This window comes from Charadrius vociferus, unplaced genomic scaffold (assembly GCF_000708025.1).
Source record: "Charadrius vociferus isolate BGI_N301 unplaced genomic scaffold, ASM70802v2 scaffold1041, whole genome shotgun sequence".
NCBI lineage: Eukaryota > Metazoa > Chordata > Aves > Charadriiformes > Charadriidae > Charadrius > Charadrius vociferus.
Genome location: NW_009646843.1, coordinates 196,356 through 223,440, shown reverse-complemented (window position 1 = coordinate 223,440; position 27,085 = coordinate 196,356). Strand labels below are relative to the sequence as shown.

At 46.1% G+C, this 27,085-nt stretch overlaps 1 protein-coding gene across 3 annotated transcripts in view; it reads right to left on the bottom strand.

The window, feature by feature from the left end:
• Nucleotides 1-9,345: 9,345 nt before the first annotated feature.
• Nucleotides 9,346-27,085, bottom strand: part of CYFIP2 (cytoplasmic FMR1 interacting protein 2) — a 44,855-nt gene continuing 27,115 nt past the window's right edge. For all 3 annotated transcript variants that reach the window (XM_009893132.1, XM_009893139.1, XM_009893147.1), the window contains 8 exons: nt 21,283-21,426; nt 19,641-19,731; nt 18,806-18,936; nt 15,588-15,660; nt 14,979-15,073; nt 10,746-10,984; nt 10,080-10,227; nt 9,346-9,513 (listed from right to left, as the gene is read on the bottom strand). In XM_009893132.1, the coding sequence (XP_009891434.1) occupies nt 9,346-9,513; nt 10,080-10,227; nt 10,746-10,984; nt 14,979-15,073; nt 15,588-15,660; nt 18,806-18,936; nt 19,641-19,731; nt 21,283-21,426 (1,089 nt within the window). The remainder of the gene's footprint in view (nt 9,514-10,079; nt 10,228-10,745; nt 10,985-14,978; nt 15,074-15,587; nt 15,661-18,805; nt 18,937-19,640; nt 19,732-21,282; nt 21,427-27,085) is intronic.

Here is a 27,085-nt window from a genome sequence, read left to right as displayed (position 1 = left end):
CCTGGAGGTGTTCAAGGCCAGGTTGGACGGTGCTCGGAGCAATCTGGTCTGGTGGGAGTTGTCCCTGCCCATGGCAGGGGGTTGGAACTTGAAGATCTTCAAGGTCCTTTCCAACCTAAACCATTCTGTGATTTCTTACTGCGGCGGTTGGGAGGCAGGAGGGACGGGGAGAAGGGGCTGTGGAAGCAGGAGGCTGTGCTCCTGGTTAAATGGGACGCAAGCCCAGTTGGTGGTGGCTGAGCTGCGGGACGCCAGGCGGACGCGGGTTGTGCACGCTGCAAAGCTGGGGACTTCATACCTGTGCAGAGGGCAGCAGAGCAGAAATTAAAAGTAAATAAGAGAAATTAAGTCCTGAGCAGTGTTTGTACTCCTGAAGATATTTCCTCTTACTAAAAGAGACTGTAACAGCAGTTAATATTGCAAGGAAACGTTTCAGAAAGCGTCCTGTTGCTTGAGGCATTGGTATTATTCTCCAGTTAGTCCCATGGCTGTGTGCTGTAGGTGGCAAGGCTGGGGAGCTGAGAAACACACAGATGTCTAGGGAAGATGGCTATATCCTAATGGAAGTGTGGGGTTTCCTGCATCATGGACTTTCTGGGCAAAGGCACATTCTGTGCTGAAGGTCAGGCCAAATTTCCCTAATGACCCTTCCTGACTTTTGAGTTGTAGCGGGAAAGGCCAGGCTGCCGGCAAACATGCATTTGAAAAAGAAATACCAACAAAAGACAAGTGTGTAATGACAAGGGCACTCCTGTGCTGTAAAGTGTTGTGTAGCACAAGATCAGAAGTCCAGGACACAATTTCGCCATCAGCAGCTGTGATTTAAAACTTAGTTGCCTTCATTCTGAATCCCAGTCCTGAGAAAGTCAGCGCCTGCTCATGGGGTCCTTCATCACTTGGACTCATTTTATACCCTTTTATTTTGTGACTGTTCAGTCGGCAGGCCTTATTGTGGCCCCGTGGTTCAGCTGGGGGCTGTAACTCCCTCGTCAGCTCCCCATCCCACTGCAGCCGAAGCCTCTCTTGCTAATATTAGCATGTGAACATTTCGGAGCATGTTGCACACCAGTGTGTTTTGCCTTCATCCCCACCCTCCTCTGCCAATGACCTTCCTTCCTGTGTTTGTGCACAGTAAACGTGTGTACACAGAAACCTACTGCCGATACAAAAGCCCTTTCGTTGCAGCAGGAGCCGTTAGCCAGATTTCGCTGTAGGTCAGCAGAGATAAGTAAAACCAATAGTAAACCCATAGCTTTTCTTCAGCAAGCGCACGTTTATAGGTAGAAATTACACCTGTCATAAGGCAAGATAAAGATGTAAGATCTGCAGGAGCCAAACGTGTCTGAAAATTTTCTTCTTTTCCCCCATAAAATGCATTACCTGATACTACAGAAATTGCCCTTAGACCACGAAGCTGCACATTGCTAGTGCCGCATGGCGCCTTCACTCAGCGCCTGATCCTGTGTCTCTGCAGGGGTTTTCTCCAGCAAATGTAATGTTCAAGTGTTGCGCGAGTCGTTTGATTTTAATTGGGTCTGTTTGTCAGTCACAGACCTGCGGGTCAGCGGCTGGGAGAGACACTGCCAGCCAAATCCCACGTCCTCCCCTTTATGACAGGAGCACTTGATAATCAATCCAAATCGTGTGGCAGTGGGTTTTGGTGTAGGAAATGAAATGTGTGCTGATTTATCAGTGATCTGGGAGCAACTTCGGCTGCTGTTGTGCAGGCAAAAGGCATCCTGGGCAAGACAACCATGGCAGGATTTGGCCTTTATTTAGTAAATTTACTTGCTGATGTTGGTTAAGAGCTATTCATGCAATGTGTGAAGAAGAGGCTGATTGCAGAAAGCGAGGTGATGGCTGAGTGGGACAAGCGTTGCTGTGTTTGCAGTGCTGACTGCCTGCAGGAATTCGTGTCCCCCATCCCCTCGCCAGTTGCTCGCTCCAGTGCTCGGGGGCACCGTGGGGGTCTCCCCTTTGCTGCACCTTCTCCAGCACTCGAGGTCGTGCTCGAAGCTGGAGACTCCTAATGGTGGTGTGGTTATTGACCGCTAAACTGCATCCAAAATATTTTCCAAGCCTTTGTGTGTGAGCGTTGTCGACATCTGTGCAGAGCACGGTTCCCCACTGCGCACAGAGAGGTGTTGGGGAGGGAGCAGAGTTCTGTGGAAGGGATCTGGGGTTAAAATAATCGTTTTGGTCATGGTCATAAATCACTGCCACAGCAGAGCGGGTGGTGTGGTGAAAAGCAAAAGGCAGTCTGGGCCACAGCTTTACCTTCCCTTGTCAGCTTGATTTCCTAAAGGAAAGGGCTAATGTGACCGCATACACATGTTTGTGTACCCTACTTCATTCCCCAAAATATTTGACCCCCTGGGCCACTCTTGCCAGATTTGACAAGGGGTGAGATCTCCAAGAGAAACTGTTCTCAGTTCTGGGAAAAGAGGAGACACGACAGGGAAGAGGGGCCAAAAGGAGGGGATGCTGCAGCATGAGCTGACTCTGTCAGCCACCAGAGAAGGAGCGTGCCTAGTTGTCACCACCGTGGGAGAAGCTTCAGTCAGATCTGGCAGTCAACCACGGGACACAAGTGTCACGTATTTCTTTCTCTCTGGTGCAGGGGCTGCGGGGGTGTGGTGTATAAAATCACTACGTCACGGGAGCTGCATTTGATGGATTTAGCAAGGCTGTGTATGGCAATACGGGAGTTAAAAGCCAGGTAGGATTGGCATGGAATTGTCTGCTACGCTTAGTCAAGGGCAAGTTCAGACTGATAACAATAAAGCAGGGATGCAACCAATGCCTCTGTTATTGGTTCATATCCTCATTTTAATGGGAAGGCTGTAATTAAGGGAATTCAGCTCCAAGCTATGACCTCACTGGTTGATACTCACATCAGATGTCTCCTTAAAAATAACTTGCAAGAAATCAGGGAGTCTTCCTTAGCAGCTCATCTTCTAACAATGCAGTTCCTCCTGAAATACTGGTTTCCAGGCTAAATGCTTGACTGGAATCCAGGGGGTAGAGCAAGACAGCTTTGCATGCAAATAACCTCTTAAGCAACGTCAAACCACTTTTCTTTCCCCTGCTCTTCTCTGCTCATCTCTTATGATCTGGAAAAAAATGATGGAAAAATACTGGGTATCAGTTGTCCTGTGTTACAAATAATGGTGGAAGTATCCTGCTCACAGGTAATGGAAACTTTTGCCCTTGGGTGGCTGGTAGGCACGGTTCCTGTGGAAACTTTCAGAATAGGGTTGCAATATTCTGCTTTGGCTTTATATAGTTTGAGGGCTCCAAGGAGCCGTTTGCTGCTTCAAAGAGAGGGTAAATCCTTCTCTTTCTGATGGTGACCTGATTGTGTTGGGGTTAAGGGAATTGCCTGGTGTTCAGATGATTGCAGCACTACATGAAAGGATGCTCAAAGCTTGAAAGACTGGACTTTGTTGAGCAGACAGCTTTTAATTCAGCCTATCTCAAGGTAACCATGTCTGCAGTGGTAGAGGATGTCATTTCATGCTACAAGAGTTTAGACACCACCACCACCAAGGAGGGTTCCCAAGCCTGTCACACCCGTGGTGAGTTCCCACCCTTACTGTAGCGCCGTCCTCGTGCCAGTGCATGTACCTGTGGGTCTGGGCTGTGGAGCAGCTGAGTGATCCAGGGTCATTAGGCCATAAAGCACACCCTAGCTCGTTTCTCCCAGGGTTGTTAAATTTTTTATCTGGACCAGTTCAGTGATCCAGGTCACTGTGGGCCCCATAAACCACGTAAGTTGGCAGAACAGGAGTGGTGGGTTGGTGATGGATAGGAAGGAGGTGGATGTTCAGCGGGCAACGGGGGCCTTAAGGCATCAGAGCAGCAGTGATGCCACTAGGTGAAGTGACATGTAATCAGCAGATCGTTTGTTTGCAGGCCTCTTATCTGCCAGATGTTTGCATCAGAACTCTAAATCAAGGAAAACTAGATGTGGAAGGCACTCCTAGCTTGCAGAAGGGGTCACAGAAAGGGTCATTTTGTTATGCTTTTGAAAGAATAAACCAATCATTAATGAACTGTTCTTTGCATTGGCGGAGTGCCTTTAATCTGAGGACGCAAACATATTTAGAAACATTAGGAAGAAGAAAGATGTGGGCCTGTATCTTTGATGCTGGTCCCTTAGGGTTCGTTGTCCAAAATTGTACCCTGATACTCAAAGCAAGTATTGCTTCTGGCTCCCAGTGAGGCCATGCAGCCTGTGAGCTCTCAGCACTTCTTAGGGCTGGTGTTAGTACTGGGGTGTTCACGAGACAACGGCTAAAATTAGTTTAAAAAAAAGAAGAAGAAAAAAGAAATATTGGTGGAGGAAAGGACGAAAACCAAACCACCTGTCTAGTGTCAGTGGCTGGGTCAAGAAGAAAGTCCTGCTCTTCTCTGCCATTCCCTGTTGCAGAGCCATGTTGAAATCCGTAAACATTGGGCAACTTTGAACCATCAGGCAGATAATCCTCCACGGCAGCATGTTCCACAAAAAGCTGCAGGCACATCATGTGCCCCGTGACTCAAAGCATATCGGAAAGATCAATAGAGCTGCCTGGTCATGGTGTAAAGTCCACTTCCAATCTGACATGAAGAATCATTGCGTTTTTATTTCTCTTAAGATAGGAAGCTGTTCCCATGAGGAAACCTTAGGAAGAAGCTATGAAAGGGAAGATCAGTTACAGTATTTTGTCTAGAGCTGATGAAGCATAGGTGCTCCCGCTCCCATAGATCCATGTCAGTTGTTTCACCCCAATTCCTCAGCTCCCAGAAGGTCTTTTCCCCTCCATCCCCACTGCTCCTTCTGCAGTCAATGAGCACAGCTGCTCCTCGGAGGTTTTTAACACAAACATAAGAATGGTTTCAAATGGAAATTTGGAAAAAAAATAGCAAGGAGAGTCTTCTGGAACAAAAAGGCCCCTGTTGAGTTGATAAGGCTGAGGTAATGAGAGGAAATTAGCTCCTCAGTTCAGCTCGGTTTTGAGTAGGGCCTGTCAAATTCTATTAAAAATAATTATATAGTTTTCCCTCCCCCAGCCCTCTTATACTAAAACAAGTTTTCAAATGAAAATTTGTCGTGGAAGGATATTTTTCTCAAAAAACATCAACTTTTTGACAGGAAAATTGGTTTGCTTGTTTTGGTGTTGGCCACAAAGCTTCATTCTTTTTCTTTGGTTTTGACAAAAGCTCAACATTTTTATCAACAAAATGCTGCCATTATTCCTCTTAGCTTTTTCTTTGATCCGGGGGCAATGGGAGGCTCTCTCCAAATAATAGTTATTGCAACAATGATGACAGCACAAGGTAAAGTCTGCCCATTTCATGAATGAGCCCAAATTTTATTTCTCTTCATCACAAAAGTCATCCCACATTTGTTGTACACACTGTTGGTTGCTGTGTTACGGGACATATCACCATGTACCAGATGCTTTACTCTTGCAGAAGCATTTCTAATGGAGATTGCAGCTTCTGTTAGCTGAATTTTAGAACAACAGCAAAAAATAATAATACAAACCCAAAATATCATCTTCAGCTGCATAGCAAATATGGATCAAAAATTTAACACCGTTATCAGATCACGAGCGTAAATATACCTCACCATAAATAAAATTCATTGTACAAAATAACTCAAGCAGCTTTTCATACAAATATGGTACATTTGACAAGAGTTTTTGAGAATATTTTCTCGGGTTTTTTTACACCTTCAATTCTTTTTTCTTTTGTTCTCAAACACACATGAACCTACTGGACTGGAGTAATGCAGGAGAAAAAGGACTAACATGTTGTTCGATGTTAGTAAATGCTGTCAGAGTTTAAAAGGAAAGCCACTGAAGTGCTGAGCTTGAACTAGTTTGCTTCCCCTTTCTATTGTATCATTGAAAGTCAAGTGTAGCATCATCCAAGAAAGGTATGTGCACTGCCAGTAGTCACATTTTATAACGTCAAAGCTGGAGGGAACATGAGAATAACCTAGTCTGACTTCATTCATGACACAGGCCATCCCTTTCTTCCCCCAGTAATTCCTGTATCGAGCCAACAACTTGTCTTTGAAGTAGACATTCCAAGTGGTGGCTGGTAAATCCTGGGGAGTTTGCAGACTACTTCAGAGTAAGCAGGAAAATGTAGGTAAAAAAGCAAGGCTATGGTCAATGGACTTAAAGTATGCAGACAGGGCTCCACGTTTCCCTAGGAAAAAAAAATATTGGGGGTCTGCACATTGTAAAAGGCTGAAAACTATAGGATTAGAGCATACCTTCAAGGAAGACACCCAAACTTGGCAGAAAGTCTGCAAGTGTGGAGAATATGCCTGAGCCCGTAGCAATCTGTTACTATTTAGCCCTACTGTTACAAATTTGCTCCCTATTTCCATTAACAATTATGACATTAAAAGAAGGACAGGAGGAAAAAAAAAATTCATTTTCATGGAGTTCTTTAAAGACCTAAGCCTGGATCTCTTTCTCATATACAATCAAGGAGGGCTACAGAACTGAAGCTAAAGACTATTTGCATCCTTTCGATAATAAAAGGACAATAACATCAAATCTCAGAAATGAAGACCGTAAGATTATTCCTAGCTGATATCTCATACTACTTGAGCAACAAGGCAAAACATCTGCATACACTCTACAGTCAAAAAACACTTTACATTTTGTTCATGCACTTTGAACATTTAGCTCAAAACATCTCAGCCCTTGGAATCTGAAGGCGTTTTGCATTTTTGCCAGCAAATCTGAGGGCAACAAATAGATTTCATCTACCTGTTCTTTCAAGTACACACAGCTGTGTTTTGCAAGGTTTCAGAGAATTATTATGGCAAAACTACAGCAAAAGAATGTAAAGTGATATTCATGTTTAGGTAGAATATCTCATGACTCACTCCAGACCTAAAGAGATGAAAACTGGCATTTAAAGTCACCTTATTATATCCTGTTTTGTCTAGGTAGCTGAGACTGGGCCATGTGGGACAGTTCATCCTTCTGTATTAACTTCTTGCTCATACTGGTTTCTGAGAAGGCTCCAGCATCCCATAACATGTCAGACGCAGTAGGACATTTAATTTGTGCTGTGCCCAGAGGTGGCTCTGAGAGCCAGGCAGGGACTTGTGCCACCTTTTCAGCAACACTTTCATACCAAAATAACAAGCACTTACTATTTAGGTCAGGAAAAATAGGATCTTGATTGGATCCATCTTCCTTGTATCTTGTTTTCCACAAAAAATAAAGTGCTTGATTCTCCTCTTCCTTTTAAAAATATATATCTGTAGATACCCTCACTCCAGTAGTGTAGAAGTGTTGGAAAACGATGGAAAACCAGAACTGACATCCTTAGGGGAAGAGTAAATAGAGAGCAAGAGCCCTGCAGTGTCATCAGGTCCCAGATGCTCTTCTGCTGCTCTTCCTCACGACACGGAGGAAACAACTCGCCTCGCTGGGCTGGCTCCTTCCCTGCCGCTCACAGATGTCAGCCAGACGTCCTGAGATTTCATTTTACTTTCAGATTACTGTGCCGCACAACTTCCCCCCCTGCAGTTTACATGTCTGTCTCGGTAATTAACGGAAACTCAAGGTGTGAAAATGTCCAGCACTTTTCACATGTCGGGTATTTATTGATTATCGAGGGAGTAGGTGGTGAGCGTCTGGAAGAACAAATTCATCCCACCCAGCAAGATCTCCTCTTGCTAGTAGTAGTGTGCTGGCTGTTGTTTCCTAAGACAAAATACTCCAGCTGGGACATTTCTACTAATTAATTATATGTTCCCTCTGTGAGAATAAATGCCCAGGCTCTGCCTTTTTAACATCTGTAATAGCATGCAGTTTACAAGGCATGATGAAATGCATGAAAGAAATATATATTATCACATCTGTATACTGTAACAGCAATTCTCTGCTGTGACCTGGCTAACGCTGAGAAATTAAAACATTGCCAGTGGTGAGGCTGGCATCATTTTCTCTTGGAGCGTGTGGTTTGATGTCCTTTAACTTTGAGCACAAGTTTCTGTATCATTTCAATGACACTACTGAGGGGAAGCAGGGAAGACTATGAGTTACAAAATTTTCCTTGAAGTTCCTACCGAATTTGTTCTCGATATCCAGGAATCTTAGGTTAGCTGAGTGGGAAACTCCAGTGTTCCCTCTGAATGCTTTTAAGCCTGGAAAATTCTGGGTTTTTTTAATGCTTATCCTGTATTTTACCTTTTCTAAACAATCACATCATTTCTGAGTGATGGGAAGTTTCCTAGGTCCTGCTGATGGTCGCCATTTTCTGAAGAAAGATATTTGGTCGCTGTGCCACTAGGAATTTGTCTAAAACAAGGGAAAATAGCATCCCAGAACATACACAAATTACACATCCCAGCTCTCATCCTTAGCTGGAGATCAAAGATCACGTATGGTCAAGGTAACTACACCTGTCTCCTGTCAGGACCAGTGATTAATTCCACCCAAATTAATATGTTCAAGAGCACATTCACATGAATGCAGCCTTTTCCGTAGTCCATAAGAAATCTTGTTTAGTCCGTGGAAGATGTGTCTTCGGGGGAGAACCCTTTGCATTAAAATAAGCGGATGTCCCACAGCAGGGAAAAAGCCAGGCCATTTTCTCTTTCCCCAGCTATGAAGTGCTGAGGAGTTATTTGGCAACTACATCATTACTATTTCAAAATCCTTGTGCCAAAGCTCCCTGTAGAAGATGCTAGAAAAGCCAACGACTTGGCAGAGAGCACGAAGCTAACCCCAGCCTGGGGCACGCGGCCATCCAAGACCAGCCCAGCATAGCTCCTCTGTGCCCATCACTTGATCCTCAGGGTGCTGCCACAGGTGACATCCTGCCTTCATCCCTTCTTTCCCCAAAGAGTGAATCAGGGGCTTGTCTTCACACCCTCCTGCTCCATGGCTGGTGGCACAAGTCACGGGGGGGATCAACTGACCCCATTGCTTCTGCGGTGGGAGCGGGCTCCCAGCGCTGCGGAAGCAGGGAGCTCTTCCAGCAGGACCCCCACATTTGGGGCTGCGGTATGGCTTCAGAGCGATGTGTTCGACTGGATGAATCACAGGGAAAAACCGGACCACTTCATGGAAGAAAAGCACATTTTGCCCGCCCGCCCCCACCCACCCCCAAGTCTGAAAGCTACAAGTAAAACCGATCACAGGGATGGTACAGAAGAACATGCACTCAAACAGGGCCGGATGGGAAGATGCGTCCTCATGTGTAGTAGGCATACACAGTCTTACTTTGTGGCCAGGTCTCATGCCGTCAAGTTTACCCCTCCCAGCTCTTCTGGGTTCCGTCCCTTCTCCCCTCCCAACCCGAACGGGGTCAGCGTCCACACTAGCAGGTGGTGGCCAGCGACTGGTGGATTGGAGGCTGGAAGCAGCGCACGTGCTCCACCGTGGAACTGTCTGTTTCCACCGACTTCATGTACTTGTTCAGGATGGCAAATATCTCATTGTTCAGGATCTGATACTTCCTGATCCTGTCGGCCATCTTCTTCAAGGGCTGGAGCGATGGTGAGGGAGAAAAAGAGCAGATGAAGAGAGTCTTATGTCATCTGACCCGCTAGAAAGTACCAGTACATCTGCCCCGCTGCTGCGAAACCTTTGCTAAAGCAAAGCAGCTTTAACACGTGTTACAGTTCCACTTAGCACCTCCCAGGGACCGGTGACTCACTTCATTATAGGGTCCGATGACTCGAGGCAGAGCATTAACAAGGTCAGTGAGTGGTCCTAAGTTAACCCATCTAAAGTCTAGGCTCCCAGCTGCTTATTGATAAAGCCACTGAGATCACAGGATGGTTGCTGGAAATACCAGCTTCTGTGCTCCAGCTTCCCAACCCCAGGAAGAAGGCAAAAGCTTTGGGAGAAAAAGGATTTGACTGTCAAGCCAATTAAAACCTTGGCCTCTCTGCTGAGACTGCAGATGGAAATTTCACAGCAAGTGTGTCCAGTTTGAATAAGGTTAATACCGGGCACGGTTGTAATTTATGAGTTTGGACAAAGCAAGACAGAAAATAGAGAGAGAAGCGTGCTGGTTCAGGTCCATTGGGACCTCACCCTTCTACTTACCACGTTTTTTATGATTTCATCCTTCCCGTCCTGCCTCTGCACCTTCAGCAGGTGGTAGCAGAAGTCAAAGAGGTCAAAGCGCCGTTGCTGTCCAAGGAGAACAATGATAGAGCAACCCGCCCAGTTTAGACCATCTCCAAAGCACTGCCTGGAAAGAGGACAGGGTGATGGGATGGGGAGAGATGACAGGATTGAGCTATGTAAGAGAAGTCCTACCATGGCATCAGGAACTTTCCTTGGTGAATTCCTAGAGAAATCAGATTCAGTCTTACTCCTGGAAAGTGGGTATACACCTAGAGAAAATGAACTCAGAAGGAGACATGCAGAATTACAGCGGGGCCATGCTGCACAGGGTGAATCACAGGGTACAATGGATGAGGACCTGGCCTCTAACTTGGGTTGTTGGCCCATCTACCCATCTCCTTTTGCATGTCACCTTGGGCATGCTCATTTACATTGCTGTTTTCCCTGGCTGTTCAGATAGAAAGCTCTCTAGGCATCTCTTTATGTCCATGCACAACAACGTCCTTTCATCAAGGACCCACGTTCCCCCTTTACCTCTACACTGGCTGAGGCTATCGCTGCAGCTGAGGGCATCTCAGGGGCTTGCTGGCCCCGCTAGCTCACGAGCAGCACTAACGGCAGAACCAGCCAACGGACACTCACTCTGCAGTGAACTCGTTGGTGCCCACGGGGATGCAGTACACAAACTGCATGGCACTCCAGAGCCGGTGAAACTCCACGCACTCGTCCACGTGCATGACCCCATTCGTCGGGGGTGGCCCACGCCAGATCGGGTCCTGCAGGTAGCTCCTAATTCGCGTCAGGATCACCTCGAACATGGACAGCCCGCAGCACAACCGCTCCTTGGTCAGCAAGTCACCCTCCCGGGCGATGGCTATTTGCTGAGGAGGAGGACAACCAAAGAAACAGAAGTGACAACGTAATACGGATGGACCTTCTCACTGGACTTAATGCTTCCCGGTCTCCCCGGCTCTTTCCACGTTAACACACATCCCATGCAAGGTCCAACCTTACCTCTGATGGCTGCTCCCATGGCCCTGCCCACCAGAGAATACTCATCCCTCAAACGGAAGAAGAGTTTAATATTGTGCTTAATTATATTTCACCAACCTAAGTGCCTTTTGAAATAACTACGTACGTCAGAAAACAAAAGCTGAAGGCAAAGCTCTAATCAGAAATACTGATCCTTAATTTTGCTAGCACGCTGTTCTGTTCTATTAGTGCTACACAGTGTTGCCGGCTTTAATTTCATGATTTCTGCAGATTATGAAAATAAAACAGGAGAGAACAGGGACATTTTGCTTCCCAGGACATTGCCATCTTCTCTTTAAAATGTAGACAGCCTGTGACGTTCTTGGTTTCTTTTGTAGTTAGGGTTAAAAAGCTCTGAGGAAGATGAGAAGCCACTGGGACCTTAACACTGGAAAACCTGTGGTTTATAAGAAATTCAAGTAATATTTTTTTTTCCAGATGTGGAAGCTTTACATGCGTGGAGAATTTCTGTGACATCCCCACTCAGAATTACGTGCATAAATCTGGAATGGCTCCATTGGATGGAGTTCATTTGGCTTTTACACTAGAGGAAAATTAAAAGGGCATTGATTTCATTTCATTGCTCCTCCACAGAAAAAAAAAGAAGGGGATTTTAAATAAGCAAGCAGGGCCTCCCCCCGGCACGGGAGCACTGACCCCGCTGAGTGGGATGGGGTGCAAGCATGGAGTTTGCTCGCTGCCCTGATATCCTCTTCGCTGCCCCATTTCTTGCCATTTCCAGAGGCATTACTGACTTCTCTTTGCAGCGTTGCCAAAACTAACAGGGGAGATGGGAGCGGAGCGCTGTCAGAGTCGTGCCCGTGGCTGTGGGAGGCTCCGGCTCTGCTGTGCTCACCCCGGCAGACGAGCGGCTGTCCCGGCCCCGCAGGCAGAGAGAGCTTTTTACCCCTCTCACCACTCTGGCAGAGGCATGCAGAGCAAGCGAGACTTTTACTGACCGCCTGCCTATCCCAGGGGACTTCCTGGAGCTTTAAGTAGTTTTAAAGCATTTGCTCCATTTCCAGCTGTCCCTGTAATGCCTATAAAAACGTCATCCCGACCGGAATCACAGTGGGGGCTCAGAGCATCTGGTCCAACAGGCAGGCACATGTCCTGGCCAGACATTAAGAACATGAATTATGCTCGGTTTACTTGGGTGATCTTTTATTCCACTCTAAACACACACAAATGTGCCTGCACATCCCCTTTCCTGACTATTAGTTTATGCTAGCAGGAACCTAAAGCATTTTTAGTTTGGTGGCTATTGAAATCAGAAGCGTTACAATTCCTGCTTGTGCCACAGTTTCAAGGACGTTCTGGGAACCTCGGATCAATTAATGTTCAACTAATAGCAAATATCAAGGGAAGGCTGTATTGCTGCGAGGCCAGATTGGGTCCGGTATCTCTATATTTGTTAAATGCATGAATGCTATCACCAGTTTCCTGACATGCACTTGCATATGTTTGCTTAGCAAGTAAAGATTTATTTTATCCAGCTTGTTTTTATAGCTAAAGACTGTACGCTTACTCTCCTCCCCTGCTCAAACTCTTACGGGTACAGATTAGTATCTGCACACACTGGTCTATGATGGCAAAATGGGGACAGAGAAGAAGTAAAGCTATTTCACATACAAAATAGGTGTTAGCATTACTGTTTGCTAAGACACAGTGATAGGACAGGTACTTTTGAGAACAAACTAGTCCAATGATCTTAGTATACTGTTTCTGCAGAAATCTTAATCTAGAAAGGGATGTACCTGGCTTTCAAAGGATGTAGTGTGACTCAGTTACACGCATTCACAGACAGAATTTGATTCTAAAAATTCATCACCCTAAGACAAGTCTCTGATACAGGACTGTTACTGTTGGGTAGATATTTAACACAGTGAAGGCAGCTGGAGAGCTGGTAGTCTTGCGGTCATATCTGCCTCACGGTCTGGGGTCCCACTGGTCTCTAAGATCAGGAGAGGAAGGGATGCTCTCTAGATAAATTGTCAAAGGATGCCACTGTGCTGGCTCTACAATTCCTTCTGTCTTCAAAAGGAAAGGCTCCCATTATTTCTCATGAAAAAATTAGACTAACCAAGCACTTTTGAAAATCTCTTGCTAAATACCCCGATGATCAGCATTAAAAGGGAGAGGATTCCTTTAATGAACCACTTTGACCCCGTCTGGCTCTTTATCAATCACCTATCAAACAGCTGCTTCTGGATTCCCAATGCCAAACAATTATTTACAACAATCACCGACAGTTTTCCTGCCACTGCACAAATCCAGTTGTGCCATAACTCTTTTACAGCTTGTTACCTGGCAAGCTTGCAAGAACTGTACCCAAAGCCCGCAAAGACCGATAGATCCCCACTAACTACAGCAGCCTCTGGCTCAGCCCCTTCACAGCATGTAACTATATGAAATGCATAGGGTGCCCTTTTGGGAGAGGCATCTAGCAGGCAACTTCTGCTCAGATTCTGGGCAATTCCTAAAAGGCACTTTTGAGTTCTGCAGGAAAAAATCCCGTATGGCCTGTGTCCAAAACTGCATTTCCAAAATGCATGCCCAAAACTGCATAAGGAGCAAGCTTAGAAGCTATGGAGGCACTTATAGAAAGTGACTCTTGTGTTCATCTGAGCTCAAAAAAGATCTGGTACTCAACTGTACCTGTGTGATGAATATGGGAACAGTTTACAGAAAAAAATATTTTTTAGCAGGACATGAAACACCTTTTGTTTTCATCATCATCATAACTATGGCAGGGGTAAGCAACGAGTGGACTCTAATAGCAGATTTCAATGATGATTTTGCATGGAAAGAAGGAGAGATAGAAAGACCAACACAAAGACACAAAAACACAGAGGTGAATTCTTTTTCTCGAGTGTCTCCTTTAAAAGGAAGCTGATGGGAAGTGAGAGAAGTGTCTATGAAGTAAGACAAAGCCTTCAGTTATATGGCCAATTTTTTTTTGTTTCATATGTTTTCCAATGAAGCAAAGTTCAAAATGTCCTTGATCCATCAGAAAAACACGAAAAAAAATTAACAACTTTCTGCCTGCCATAGATCTCTCACCTCATACAACTGAGTGTTCATTCCATTCCCTCGGTGGTAATTATAGAAAAAGGGTGTTGATTCATTAATAATTTGAGTTATTTTTATCCCATCAACCCCACTAAACAAGCAGTGGAAGTTTGGCTATTGGTATCAATGGAGCTCCAATTTTGCCCATTACATTCATCAGTCTACGGAGATAGTTTTAACAGTACTCAATTTCTGCATGAGAGATCTTTTCCAAGCTGAGACCCACCTCAAGAAGACACTTAAATGGAGCTGTAATTTTAAGCATGTGCTGAAGCTCTAAGCATGTGCTAGGAGGGGAATCATTCTCAGATGTATTCCTTGACAGGGATGAGCTTAAAAATACACCACACTGCAGCCCTGAAATGGGATCCCCAAAAGTGATGGCAATAGGTTGAATCGGGGACAGCCCTGCAAAGCTTCCCTTGAACCACCCCAGCGGTTCTCCATCTCTTTAAAACGGAGAAGAACGAGTTTTTCAGAGTTGTTCTTATTCAGAGCTGGCTTCTAGCACGCTTGCTTTACAGCTCCTCGGCAGCTCTCCAGACCGGAGGCAGCAACACACCATCTCTGGACCCGCTCACAAATTTCCCTTCAAAGCACCTGCTAGGGCAAGGATTCTGCTTTTCTTGTCCGACTGATGTTTTGAAAAAAAACCCCAGCTATATATATATATAAAAAAAATAAAAATAGGATCACTCTCCCAAGGCCAAACAGGCCGTCCGGGGACTGCTATGAATTTTCAACAGCCATCCCTTTCAATGAAATCCTTACCTGCGGAGTGCCCAGCCTCTCTATTAAGGGAACCAGGTGAAGTGGGGCATACTTGGCTTCGAGACGCTTCATGCGCACCTCCAAGCGTTCTCCTTCTGTCAAGCGAGCAGCAAACAGTGAAATGAGAGGAGGAAGTGGAGACCCGCAATTTCCGCCGAGTTTGCTCAGAGCTGCCCCCCAGCAACCATCCAACGAGACTTTGGATCAGTGAGCCAAACCGACAGCAAATGAGGGAACCAGTGATGCAGAGAAGGGAGGGATGCGCGATTGCAGTCTCAGCAGCAGCTTAATCACATGTGTCCAAAAGCATGTTCCTGTTACTGATCACTCCTGTTGAGATGGACATTTCATGCTGTCATTCTCCAAAGAGGCTGCAAAACGGCTTTAAAACCTTAAGGGAACCCCCAAACTGACTAAGGTTTCAGTCTGTAACTAGGCTACAGAAAATGCACCCCTGGCATTTTGTTTCCACCTGACTTTTGGCTGTATCCACTTATGTATTTCGAAGGGGAAGCAGGGCCAGAACTAATCCTCAGCAGCAATGAGAGAGAAACAGCTTCTGGGCAGAGACCTCTGAGTCTGTCCACTGCTTCCCTCTCAGCTTCTTACCTTTGATGTAGACCCTGGGCAAAATATTTTGGAAGGGAGCAGCATGCAGCAAATCACAAACTTCTTCCTGGGACTGAGGCAGGAAGAAAGAAAGATAAAGTAAGTTAAAAAATACCTATAGGGGTTGAGTGTATGGCTCAGGGACCTGGGCAACGCTACAACAATTCATGTCTATGGCATCTATTCAAATCAAAACCCAGCTCAGTAGTAACTTCAATGGTTTGAACCTAAATGAACTAAAACGGGAAGAAATACCTCTCAACATAAGCCAGGAAGTTTCCTTAACTCAAGGAAGTTACTTCCTGCCTGTACAAGGCCAGAGCTTTATATTTATTTTCCATCCCACTTACTAACACTGCAACTAAGAGAGGATAAAGAACATGGAGGTTTCAGTTTCACCTTCCCCTGATGACCTCCTGCTGTTTATTCAGAGAGCGCCCAGGTGGAAATTACCCTTTGGCTTAGTTGTTTTAGGATGTGTACATGTAAAATATACTGATGCACGGCTCTATTGCAAATAGGTACATAATACGTGGGTCTGAAATGATTTGGTTGTTCATATAGTGTTCTCAGCCAGTGCTGTCAGGCCAGAATCCCAGTGGTGGTGGCACCGGGCAGAATAATACAGAAGTCCAGAGAGGAATAACATCATGAGATGCCACCTGAGAGAATGCATGCCGATGCACTTGAGAAAAAATAATCCCAAACACAGATGCACAAGGAGGAGAAACCTAGAAATAGGCAGGTGGAGACTGAGGAGCGATGGCTGACAATACATTGTATACGAGTCTGCAATGGGAAACAGCAGCAAGGAAACCAAAGCTGTTTAACACAGAGGCATTGCGTCACAACAAGGCATTAGTTTGCTCCTACAAAAGTCTAGCTCTAGGACATGCTTTCAGTTCTGAGCTTACTGGAGAGATTTAGACACACTCGAAAGCAGGTCATGACAGCGCAGCGAAAGATACTCGGGGGCCAGATGGAATGACTGGGCTGGGTCTGTTTGGGATGCCCGGGTGGTTATCCCACCTTCCAGCCAAGAGGGAGAGGACAGTGGAGCGTGAAGCTGCAGGAGGCTGTACTGGCACATGGATGCTGGGATGAGAGCGAGTTTGTGGGAGTGCAGTTTGTGACACAGTGCTGGAGGGACAGGAACAGCCTGGGGTCCCTCCACGGGTAGAGAGATGCTGATGCTGCCGGCGTGTGCCTATCACCTTGCTTATTTTGTTTGCAAAACACTATTCGTTCCTAGATGAATGTTCTTTCACTGCTGTTTCCCTCTGATAAAGAGAGTATTTTTACCATTTGCAGCCTGCATTCACCTGATATCTGTCCCCAAATTAGTCATGGTATTAATAAATCTCCTCCCCAAGGCCCATTACCTGTGAGTAAGAATTCTGTGTAGAAATTTAGCGCCAACCAACCCCTCGTTCCTCAAATTTAAACAATAAAAAGGGGGTAGAATGGAGCAAACTCTGCATCTTCACTAGAGCAGTCTGCCAGCAAATACCACCAGCCTTAGATCATTCTGACAGCTATGAAGATAACTGTACCATAAAAGCAATTGCTCCTGCAGCATAATAGCTCTATTAGAGGGAAAATCTTGTTACGTGATGGTTCTACGCATCTGACATCTTCCAGTGAGGGAGAACCAGTGCCTGCTGCGTGCAGAATGGCTTTATATTCTGAATCTATTTCTGTGTGAAAAAAATGGGGATCATAGAGGGGGTGACTTTGGCTGGCACGGAGAGTGGGCAGATGTAGGCTTTGATGGGCAGCCTTCCTAAAGGGATCCCCAAATTCTCACCATCTTCTGTTCTTTATTTTCTGCTATTCTAAATGCCAGTATACTGCTGATGTACAGCTCCTGGGACTGGAGGAATATTTTTGCATTGAAATTAAGGATTTCTAAAAGAAACCACCATGTGTCCCTTACGTGTCCATTTAAAGAAGGGACACAAAAGGCAAATGCAGTACATCCATCATAAAATCCAACACTGAGAACAGCAGAAAGCAGTGATGAAGCCACTAAAGGAACAGAAACTGCCAGGATATAGCTGGCAACTCTGGTCATTCTATAAAATAAAGCCAAGCTGCTAGGTGATAAGCATCTCTCTAGTTTTCTTAATCTTATGCAACTACTGCTCACTGAATGTGTTTGATACATCATATCAGGAACTAAAAGTCTCTGTATCTCGGGTTAAAATGCAAAGGCAAGGGCAGAAATACCCATTTTGATGATCCGCAGAGATTTTCAGTTTTCCCTGTGCTCTATGGTTGGATAAAACTTGGCATCTTTGAATTTTCTTCTGGTTTTGCTCTAAACAAAACCTTCTGGCTTTGCTTGGAAATCCCATCTTATGTTGGGGAAGTCTTTCTGAAATATTTCTGGAAAAGCTGAAACAACCCTGCCAAAAACCATTATGACATGAAATATGCATTTTTAATGTGAAATTGTGTTGTTGAACACTCCTCAGTTGGCTTTAGGCCAAACTGAGAGATAAATTCATTATGAAGGATTTTTTTTTGTGGGAAAAACTAGAAGCTAAGAAGATACGTGGCATTCAGACATAGCCTTTGCCCCATACGTTTATTGGCATCACATGAGCTGAGAGGCTGAGAGACTTGTGCACATACAACACACTTGTGCAGGCGGCAATACCAAGTCATCACTCCAGCTAAGTTTTCAGTGAAGATAAGTCATAGGAAATATATCATCAGCTCTTCTGAGATTTCCTTCCTGTTGGATTGCTTTGTCCTTATCACCATTAAGATGAATCAGGGTTTTTTTTTATTGCACTGGCACCCAAAAGAGCAGAGGGCTCAAATCTACTTCTCACTGTACAAATATGCATATAAAAAAAGTATTGATCCCTGCCCCAAAGAGCTTACAATCTAGAAATAAGCTCCAGCTGGATTTATTTCTGAGAAGTACGAACATGGGGTAGCTTTGGGTGCAAGAAATAAATCTAGATCTTCCAGTATTCAGATTCTCCTTCAGCAACCCCAGATACCAGTGACCAAGCACCAGGGCACACCATCCCCACGGACATGCCCACAGACCCCAATAACACAGCCCCAGAGAGAGCCTGAGCACACGAGAAGCTGGAAAGTAACATGTCCCAAACTGTTCTGCTGGAGAACCCACTTCCACTTATACTCTTGAGCTGACAATTTCAAGTACAATCTGTTGGCGCGGGGTGGGGGGTTTGCCTTACCAAAGCCTGCTCGATAAGGAGGCAGAAGAGAATGGCATTGCCCACTTCTCTGAGGCTCTGGAACACGTCGGTCTTCAGCTCTGCGTACTCAATGATGTCCTTCAGCTGATGGTGGAAAAACTCCAGGATTCCTTAAAAGACAAGGAAGGACAGTCAGAGAAGCAAGAGCAGAATCACCCTCCAATAACTTGGATAAAAAGACAATCAGTGCCTGATATTTCCTTAATCACGAATTGCAAGCTGTAACTGCTAAATGGACAGACGGAGACTGGCACTGGGGAGAACTAGCACACAGTGTCTTATCCTGCTTTCAGTGACCCTTGGGGAATAGGGAGTAATTAACAGAAGTCCTTGGATTTCCTAATCAGTGGGAAAAAAAAGAGATTCAAGACTGTAATGGATGACTTGTTGCTGGCTCATGTATACCAGCGAGAGTTTTCCCATCCAGCTCAATGGCAGACTGCAGTCATGCTGCAAAAAAATCTTTGCATCAACAAAGCAGAGCTTTTTAAAAATGTCAGTGAACCCACAATAACAAAAGCTTACAAAATCCTGAAAACAAAACATAAGCTACCAGAAGACATTCCCTTAATCGGTGAATCTGTGTGTTCATAGGGAAAATTCTAACAGGAGATTTCCTGGAAAAGAATCCTATACTTTCCAGTGTCAATAGCGAAGCAGCTGAAAGTGTGTCTCAGAGAGCCTGGCTGCACGTTGCCCCGGCATGTTAGGTGCCAAACCTTGTTTAATTAGTAGCGTGTGCCTGAGTAGATGCTGTACCAACATGTGGGCGAGCCCGTGCTCAAACCATTATGCATCCGTCTACGGCACCCACCTGGAGAGCCATATTCATGTCTTGGCAAGCGGCATATCTTGGGCATTACTTCGATCAGAGTCTTCACATACTGCAGGATGGTGCCTTGTAACTGTTGGAGACAAAGGGATGTTAAGCTGGAATGACGACTTCTCCTGGTGCTGGTTTTGAAAGAGGCTGGTTGTGGATGGGTCCACATCTGACAGCACAGGATGAGACTTCAGCTGGTGGCCAAGAAGAACTTGCTTAATTTGGATGTCACCCAAATATAAAATTCAGCCCAAGTGCGTGGAGTTAGAGTGCTTTTACAGCTTCCTCCCAAATAATAAATCACAGCTGCATGGATTTTTGACTTCAAAATACAGCTTACTACGCTTGTTTTGTTTGCAGCTGAAATCCAAACAAGGGTCAGTCTTAGATCCAGCTGGATTTGTGCTCCTAACCCAAAAAGCATTTCACCAGAGCTGCTAAAAGTCATTCCCCAGCGCAGGAAATGCTCCTTCCACCTGAGGAATGATCACTAGATACTCAGTTTAAAAAAGAATTTACATGCATGTAGAACAAGTTTCTGCAGATGTGATGTTTTGAACTAATATGGACAAGAGAAAAGTATATTTCTTAGTTAAAAGCGCTTGCTGTCATTTGGAGTTACACACCTGCATCCTGTAGTTACATTATGTGGGATTACGCACTAAACGCTATTTAGTCAAACATAAAATCTTTGTCTTTGTGCTAAATGCTGTCCAATCTTGTGCACCAGCTACAGCATTTTCAAGTGAGTGACATAAATTAAATCTTCAGTAACTGTGGTGCTTTACAGTAGGGAAACTGGATATAAGCCTGAGATTTTCCATTTTCCATTGCTTTGTTAGACAAGTTCAAAATAACGTCACTGCAGTCAAAATGGAATTTAAATATTTATAACAAATGAAAATCGTCTCTTTTTTGGTAGAAAAGCATGACCTGGAAAATCATACATTTTTGCACACTCCCTCCCTCCTTCTTAATGCTCTGTATTGTTAGTGCCCTTAGGGAGCACACGGGATCATTTCCCTACGGACATCACACTTCTCTTCTGAAAAAGAAGACAAAACTAGAAAGCAGATAGGGCAATTAGCAGCCTGGCTTCAGAACACCTGATGGAAATGGACAGCATGGCTTGAATACAGACTCACCTATAGCAGGCATTTTCTTACAAAGACTTAAGAAGTTGGTTTCATCAGTTTTGCTGCCTGCTCTCTACTTTTCTGCAGCTCAAAAGGTGGTGAGACAGAGTGCTCTTGTGCTATTGCTGAGCACGAGCACACGTCTTGAAGGTCTCCCCGACTGCAGCACAGGCAGTGCTGAGGGACCGTGAGCGCCATGTCCCACCCGATCACTTCCCGATGGCTTTTAGCAAGCAGTATGCCAACTCCACCGCCTCCAGATGTGGGTGGCTGATCACAGTTAACACTTCGAGATGGTGGAAATGCTCCACCATCCCACGGGAATCAGTGGGATTCCTCAGCAACAGTGAAAATCACACCGTTAATAGAAGTGTTTCAGTGGGGATCAAGGGACATGAAGGTGCTCAGATGTGAACACCGTGAACGCAAACCCAGGCTGACTGTTCAACCTGTGCCTCTCAAGGTTTCTCCATCGCCAGGGTTAGGCTCAGAATTACCAGGCTCTTGACGATCTTCAACAGCTCTTCCATGACCACTGCGATCCCTTGATAGCCAAGGAGCCTGCAGATCGTCTTGAAATGAGGTGGCCCCACAAAATTGCGGTAGGAGCTATAGATGTGACTGTAGGCAATGTTGAGAGGCTGAGAAATCAGAAGCACAATGACACTTAGACAAGAGCATTTACCAGACCTGTAAGTAATTCTACTATCACAGTATTATGTTCCATCACTTCAAATAATTTTTAAGATTGAGAAGGAGAAACAATAATACCCATGACAATTCCCATTTCTTCTACTTCTTGTGGCAAAGAGGAGACTGCTTTTCTTCCTGTGTAGTCAAGACATATTCTAATTTCAACACACTGTCACATCACAAGGTTTATTATCCTGCTATGTAGCAACGCCACTTTTATTTCCAAGGTAATTTACTCTCCCATACATTCCCGATCAAGGATTTCAATTCACTAGCCCTTTACCTCTTCAAACCCAAATTCTCCTCTATTAAACCAAAAAGATTTATATTCAGGTAACCAGGCAGATTTTTTTTTTTTTCCTATGGGCACTTGCTTTAAATGAGGCTTATCAAGAAAAGTAGGAACGGCAGCATCTGAGCCTAAGGGCAGTTGGAAGATACACGGAGATCTTTTTTTGCATCCTGCAAAGCTCTACATCAGCCTCTGTACTTAACGGTCATCCCCATGGGACTGTGAAAACCCTGGTCTAGGGAGAATAGTACCTGGGGCTCTGGCCCCAAATAAATTTTTAGCAGCAGAAAACAGAGGGTGATTTCCAGGAATGTACTCCATCAGTGTAACCTTGGAAATGTGGAAATTGCTGCAATGTTTTTGCACTGGAACATTTAGAGGATCCATTTGGCGCGAGGGAAACAGAAGTAGGGGGAATTAATTCACTTGTGTAATCTACAAGAAAAATACTGAAAATCAGATTTAGCTGAGACACCGCATGCTCGGCTGGGGCTCTGCAATACAAGTGTTGGCATCATGACACAGCCCAGCAGAGGAGGGCTGCAGTCTCTCCTCACGACATCTATAACAACTGCATCCTCAGTAAACAGCGAAAAAAGCCCATTTTTGAAAAGATTCTGGCATGTAGTGCCCCTTTCAGCAAAACACGGATGAACCCCCTGGCTCCTGCTTACTAAACAATCTTTCTTCAATGAGGATGAGAAAACAAATTAAACAGTATCCCCAAGGCACCGTGCAAGGCTGACTTCTCTCCCTGTGTGAACGCTGCGTGCGAGGGGCACACCGCATCCCCAGGAGCAGGGAGCTTGTGTCCCCGCAGAAATCACAGACCCCACTCTACAGCGATTCCCATCCCTGCTGGGCACGGGGCCGAGGGAGCGGAGGGACCAAGGCACTGCAGAGCTTAGGGGGAAAGGCAGACAGTGCTGAAGCAGCAGAACGGGACAAAATGTTGTCCGTTCTCCAATGCTGCTGCTCCCAGCAACGGCAACACAGCCAGCAGACGGCTTCAGTTGTCCTCCAATTCTGACTCACTTCCTCGAGATTTACTTTAATGCTCCATTTGAGTTACTAATGAGTTACAAAGTGAAGTCATTTGCTAAGAAGTGGAAAAGTATTTTCTTTTGCTCTCCAATATAGAATTTCACTAGACTGATGTACTGATCACGCTTTCATAGACTTGTCAGTTGCTTTAATCAATTAGTTAATTGTCCCTCATTTTGTAATATCCCCGCTGTTCTGGGCCAGCAGCTTATTGCCTACTATAATTCACAGGTCATCTTTGAACGAGCTAGCAGAAAGAAGACAGAGCTAGAAAGTCCCCGACTTTCGGTGAAATACAATTTCACCTCCTGGTCCTGGTAGGTGAAAAAAACCTCTTTAAGACTACCATGTACAGAGAGGCCACCTTGGAGGCTCTGCAGGGCACTCATTCACAACATGCCTGAACTTTCTCTCCCATCAACACTAAACAAAAGGGCCCTGAGTAAGTACGGGCCAGAGTTTCAAAATTACGTAGGCAGATAGAAGCCTACTTTCAAAGCTCTGTGGATGCCAGCTCCTGGTAAGAGAACTGCTTTTGAGCATCCTGCTTATGTTTGTACTTCCATCCTTAGAGAACCAAACCTTTAAAAATCCGTCAGGTAGAGGATGATCCAAAGCCAGTAGATACACACCCCGATACACGTGAAAAACAGCAATAGTTTGTTTTCTAAAGTGTCTTTGTTTAAACACCGGGTGATGCCCAGCTGTAACGTTTGCCAAAGGGCCGACAGAACCGTCCCAGCGGGAAGGCGGGGCCAGGCCCCCAGCCCAGCCACGCTCCCACCGCCTTCTGGTGCCGTGGGTTTTGCAATGCGTGGGTCCAGCCCCGGCACCTCCAGAAAGCACCGTGCTGCAGGGGTGAGCCAGGCGGCCTCGGGATGCCCCCTCACACCCTGAGATAGCCTCCTTCACCCCGGTGTTTCCCCACGGTTGGCAGCCCAGGGGCTCATCCAGACTATGGGGGGAACTAAATATCCCCATCTCAGTGGGAGTCATGAATCCACACTCATTTGTGGAAGCCCCTTTGCTGCTCACACAGCTGGGAGCCAGGTCCTCAGTCTGCGCACGTGCCATGGTCCCCTGAGATGGGCCACCATCAGCACCCAGTCGTGGAGCAACTGGTCGGCTTTTTCCCCATAACGGGGCTGACATTTCGCTGTATGGGCAGCGAGAGGCTGGTGCTGCCGCCCACCTCGCAGCGCTCCCTCGCCTCTCAGTGGGATAATAGGGCTGGAGAGCAGCTTTCAAGCCGGCTTTTCCCTCAAGTGGTGGTCCCAGCAATCAGCCTGAGTGGGAGAAGACACATTTTAGGATGTGCACTGGCTGCAGACGAGCGGGATGATTCATCCCCGCCTGTCTGCAAGATGAAGTAGGTTCATCAAGCTCTCCGCAGAGCTACACAGCACGTTAGCAGCAGGCTTGCGTCTAATAATAATGCTCTGCCAGCAATTAAAAATATAACTCCATTTAAGGGTGAGATACACAGCTTGGGGTAAAGACTGTAGGATGTAAAAAATGACACCAGTGGGTATTTTAAGACAAAACAGCTGAAGGTACAAGCTGGCTGCGCGGCACGGCTTGCTCCCCCGTGCTGGGTGGCTGCTCCCACCCCCTCGGAGAGCAGGAGCAAAGCCCCAAATCTCACCGCCTCTCAAGAGGTTTTGCTGTTCTCAGGAGCAGCAGCTGCTGAAGACACTGCAGAGGTTTGCCCCACCTTTGGTTTGGGGCCAAACAGGCAGGTTTTGGGGTCGGGACGCTGGGAGTGCAGGCAGGCGGGGGTAGAGTTCCTGGTGTCCCACCCTGCACGCAGGTCTCAGGGACAGCCATCCGTACCTGAGAGCTTTGGGAGCTCATGAGGTTATTAGAGATGCTCCGGAACAGATTCAGCAGCAAATGAAGCAAAACAAAACCCATTTATCATTTCCATGTCTTTGAGCTTGTTGTTGGCCATCACCCAGACCTGTTTGAGCTCACCTGAGGGAAGGCAGAGAGGGTTTTATCTGATAAAATAGATCAGAGGGAGAGAGATAATAGGCAGATAATGCTGCCTCTGCCAGAACCCCCTTGGAAAAATTAAAAGCTAATGAAACAGGAATATATTTAGAGACAAAAAAAGACTTGCACACAGCCCAAGACTAGCCCAGGCTCTTAGCCAACCTAACTTCAGTGTGACAGCTGAGATGGTGTCCAAGAAAGTGAAAAACAATTCTGACCAGAATTGTCAGAGGAGGGTCTTTAAGTGAAACAGCCTGAACATGGCCTGGTTCCTTCCTCTGCCACCGCAACTTTCACTCTCCCTAGAAAGCTTTTACCTATTCAGCTGTATCAGACAGTTGCTAAGACTTTCATACAAACCCCCCCGTATTCCCTAGCTGGGGTGGACAGGACACGTACAATGCAGCAGGGATGCTTATATACTGCATGGAGACCGTGTCTGTGTATATTCTGTGTACAGAGGCTGTGTCAGTATATATTCTGTGTCTCAGCCTAATGCCTCGCTATAGCGACTACTGGTTTTCAGGGACCGTATGCACTGCTGTTATTTCCAACAAGGCGATGGCCGCGGCAGACCAGGGAGCACAGCCCCCACCGGGGGCTGGAGGGGACCGGCAGCACCCGCTGCCAACACCTCCTGCAGCAACCGCAGCTCCTCGGCAGCTTTGTGCTGCTGCTGCAGACACGGCGGCAGAAAATAGAGCAGCTCCATCCCATTCACACGCCGTCCTATTTTTACAAGCGCCGGCAGCAAACGCTGTCCTTCAGGTTACATCTGCCTGCACGCTCGTTAAAAAAAGGGGGGGCAAATCCAACCGGGGAAGGGAGAGAGGGATTTCAAGCGAGTCTGGCGTGACCCTGGGTCCGGCAGTGCCAAGAAAAACAGAAGCACTCGTGAAAATAGATAAACGAAGCCCAATCTAAAGCATTTACAGAGCTGAGAGTGGCTAACGAGCAGTAAGGTAGTGGGTTGCTGGTAATTTTGCAGCTTCTTTGTCGGAGACTTGGCAACCTGCTGTGTTTTATAAGTGGCCAAATGGCAGAAAATGGCTCAGTTTCTGCTGGTTACCGGAACGTGGCCACCGTTTGCATCCTGCAGTGAGGAGCGAGAGGTCCCAGGCAGGGCTGGAGCCGAGTCCACCTGCAGATATGGGGAACACCAGTGCTGGAGCAGTCCTGGCACTGGCATGGTTTTGGCACTTTCTCATCCTGGGGGATGAGAATTTCAAGCTCATCACCAGTGTAAATTGGTCCAAGCTTGATTTTGGGAGCAGGTAATACCAACACCACTGGAAGCTTTGCTGCGGTTCCCTTTGAGCTAGCGGGATCGATTGCTGCATGGAGGAAGGTCAGCAGGACCCTTTGCTGGCCTAATCCAGCCAGTCCCGCTTCTCTCAGTTTCCTCTCTTCCCGCTAACACATCTTATTTGTGAACAACTGAAATTTAATTTCAAAGCAACTGTGAACACTGATAAACTCAACAACCCAAACGCCGTAAGAGAGCCGTTCTCTCATGAAGACATCACCACCGTGTGTAATCCACCTTCCCAAAGCACGGATTTGGATGCTCAGCTCTCTCCCTGCAGGCAAGGGTGCACTTTACTCACAGCATGGGACCAGCTAAGAGCTCTCTATCCCCCTGCTCTTGTAAGCAGGACTGAGCCATGTAAACAGCAAAAAGCCACCTGGGAGCACTTTCATTTCCATCCTTGCCCATAATTATTTTCATCTCTGCTCCCAGGTTTCAGCTCGTTGGCAGCTGCGGCTCACTCACAGACACAGAAGGGAATACAGATCTTGGAAGACAAACTCAAAACATCCAGAATTGCAAAACATAAATCAAAAGCAAGGGTCACGCATACTCCCCAGGCTTGTTATAGCCTCTCCTGATGCAATTTGCATCATCTCATCACTGTTGATATTTAGATCTTCGAAATGTTGGAAGCACCTTTCCAGCAACAACATGGAATGAGTAATTCCAGACCTAGCATTAACATTTCTTCTAGGAAAGTTCCTCTCTCAAACATATTTTGGCTTCAGGCAGCGAGTCACTTGTTCAGAACCTCTCCTTACCAGGCCCAGTGCCACATCTGTCCCCAGTGCCACTTCCATCGCCTCCTGGCCACAGACTCGGGCTGCTCCCCTGGACACTGCTGGTGCTGGCTTTGCCTCTCCCTCCTGCCCTCTCACCAGACTGACAGGGGACATCCCTGAGTTGTCTATAAGGCAGGGACATTCAAAGAAGAGTCTGTCTTAATCCCACAGGAGTTCAGCAG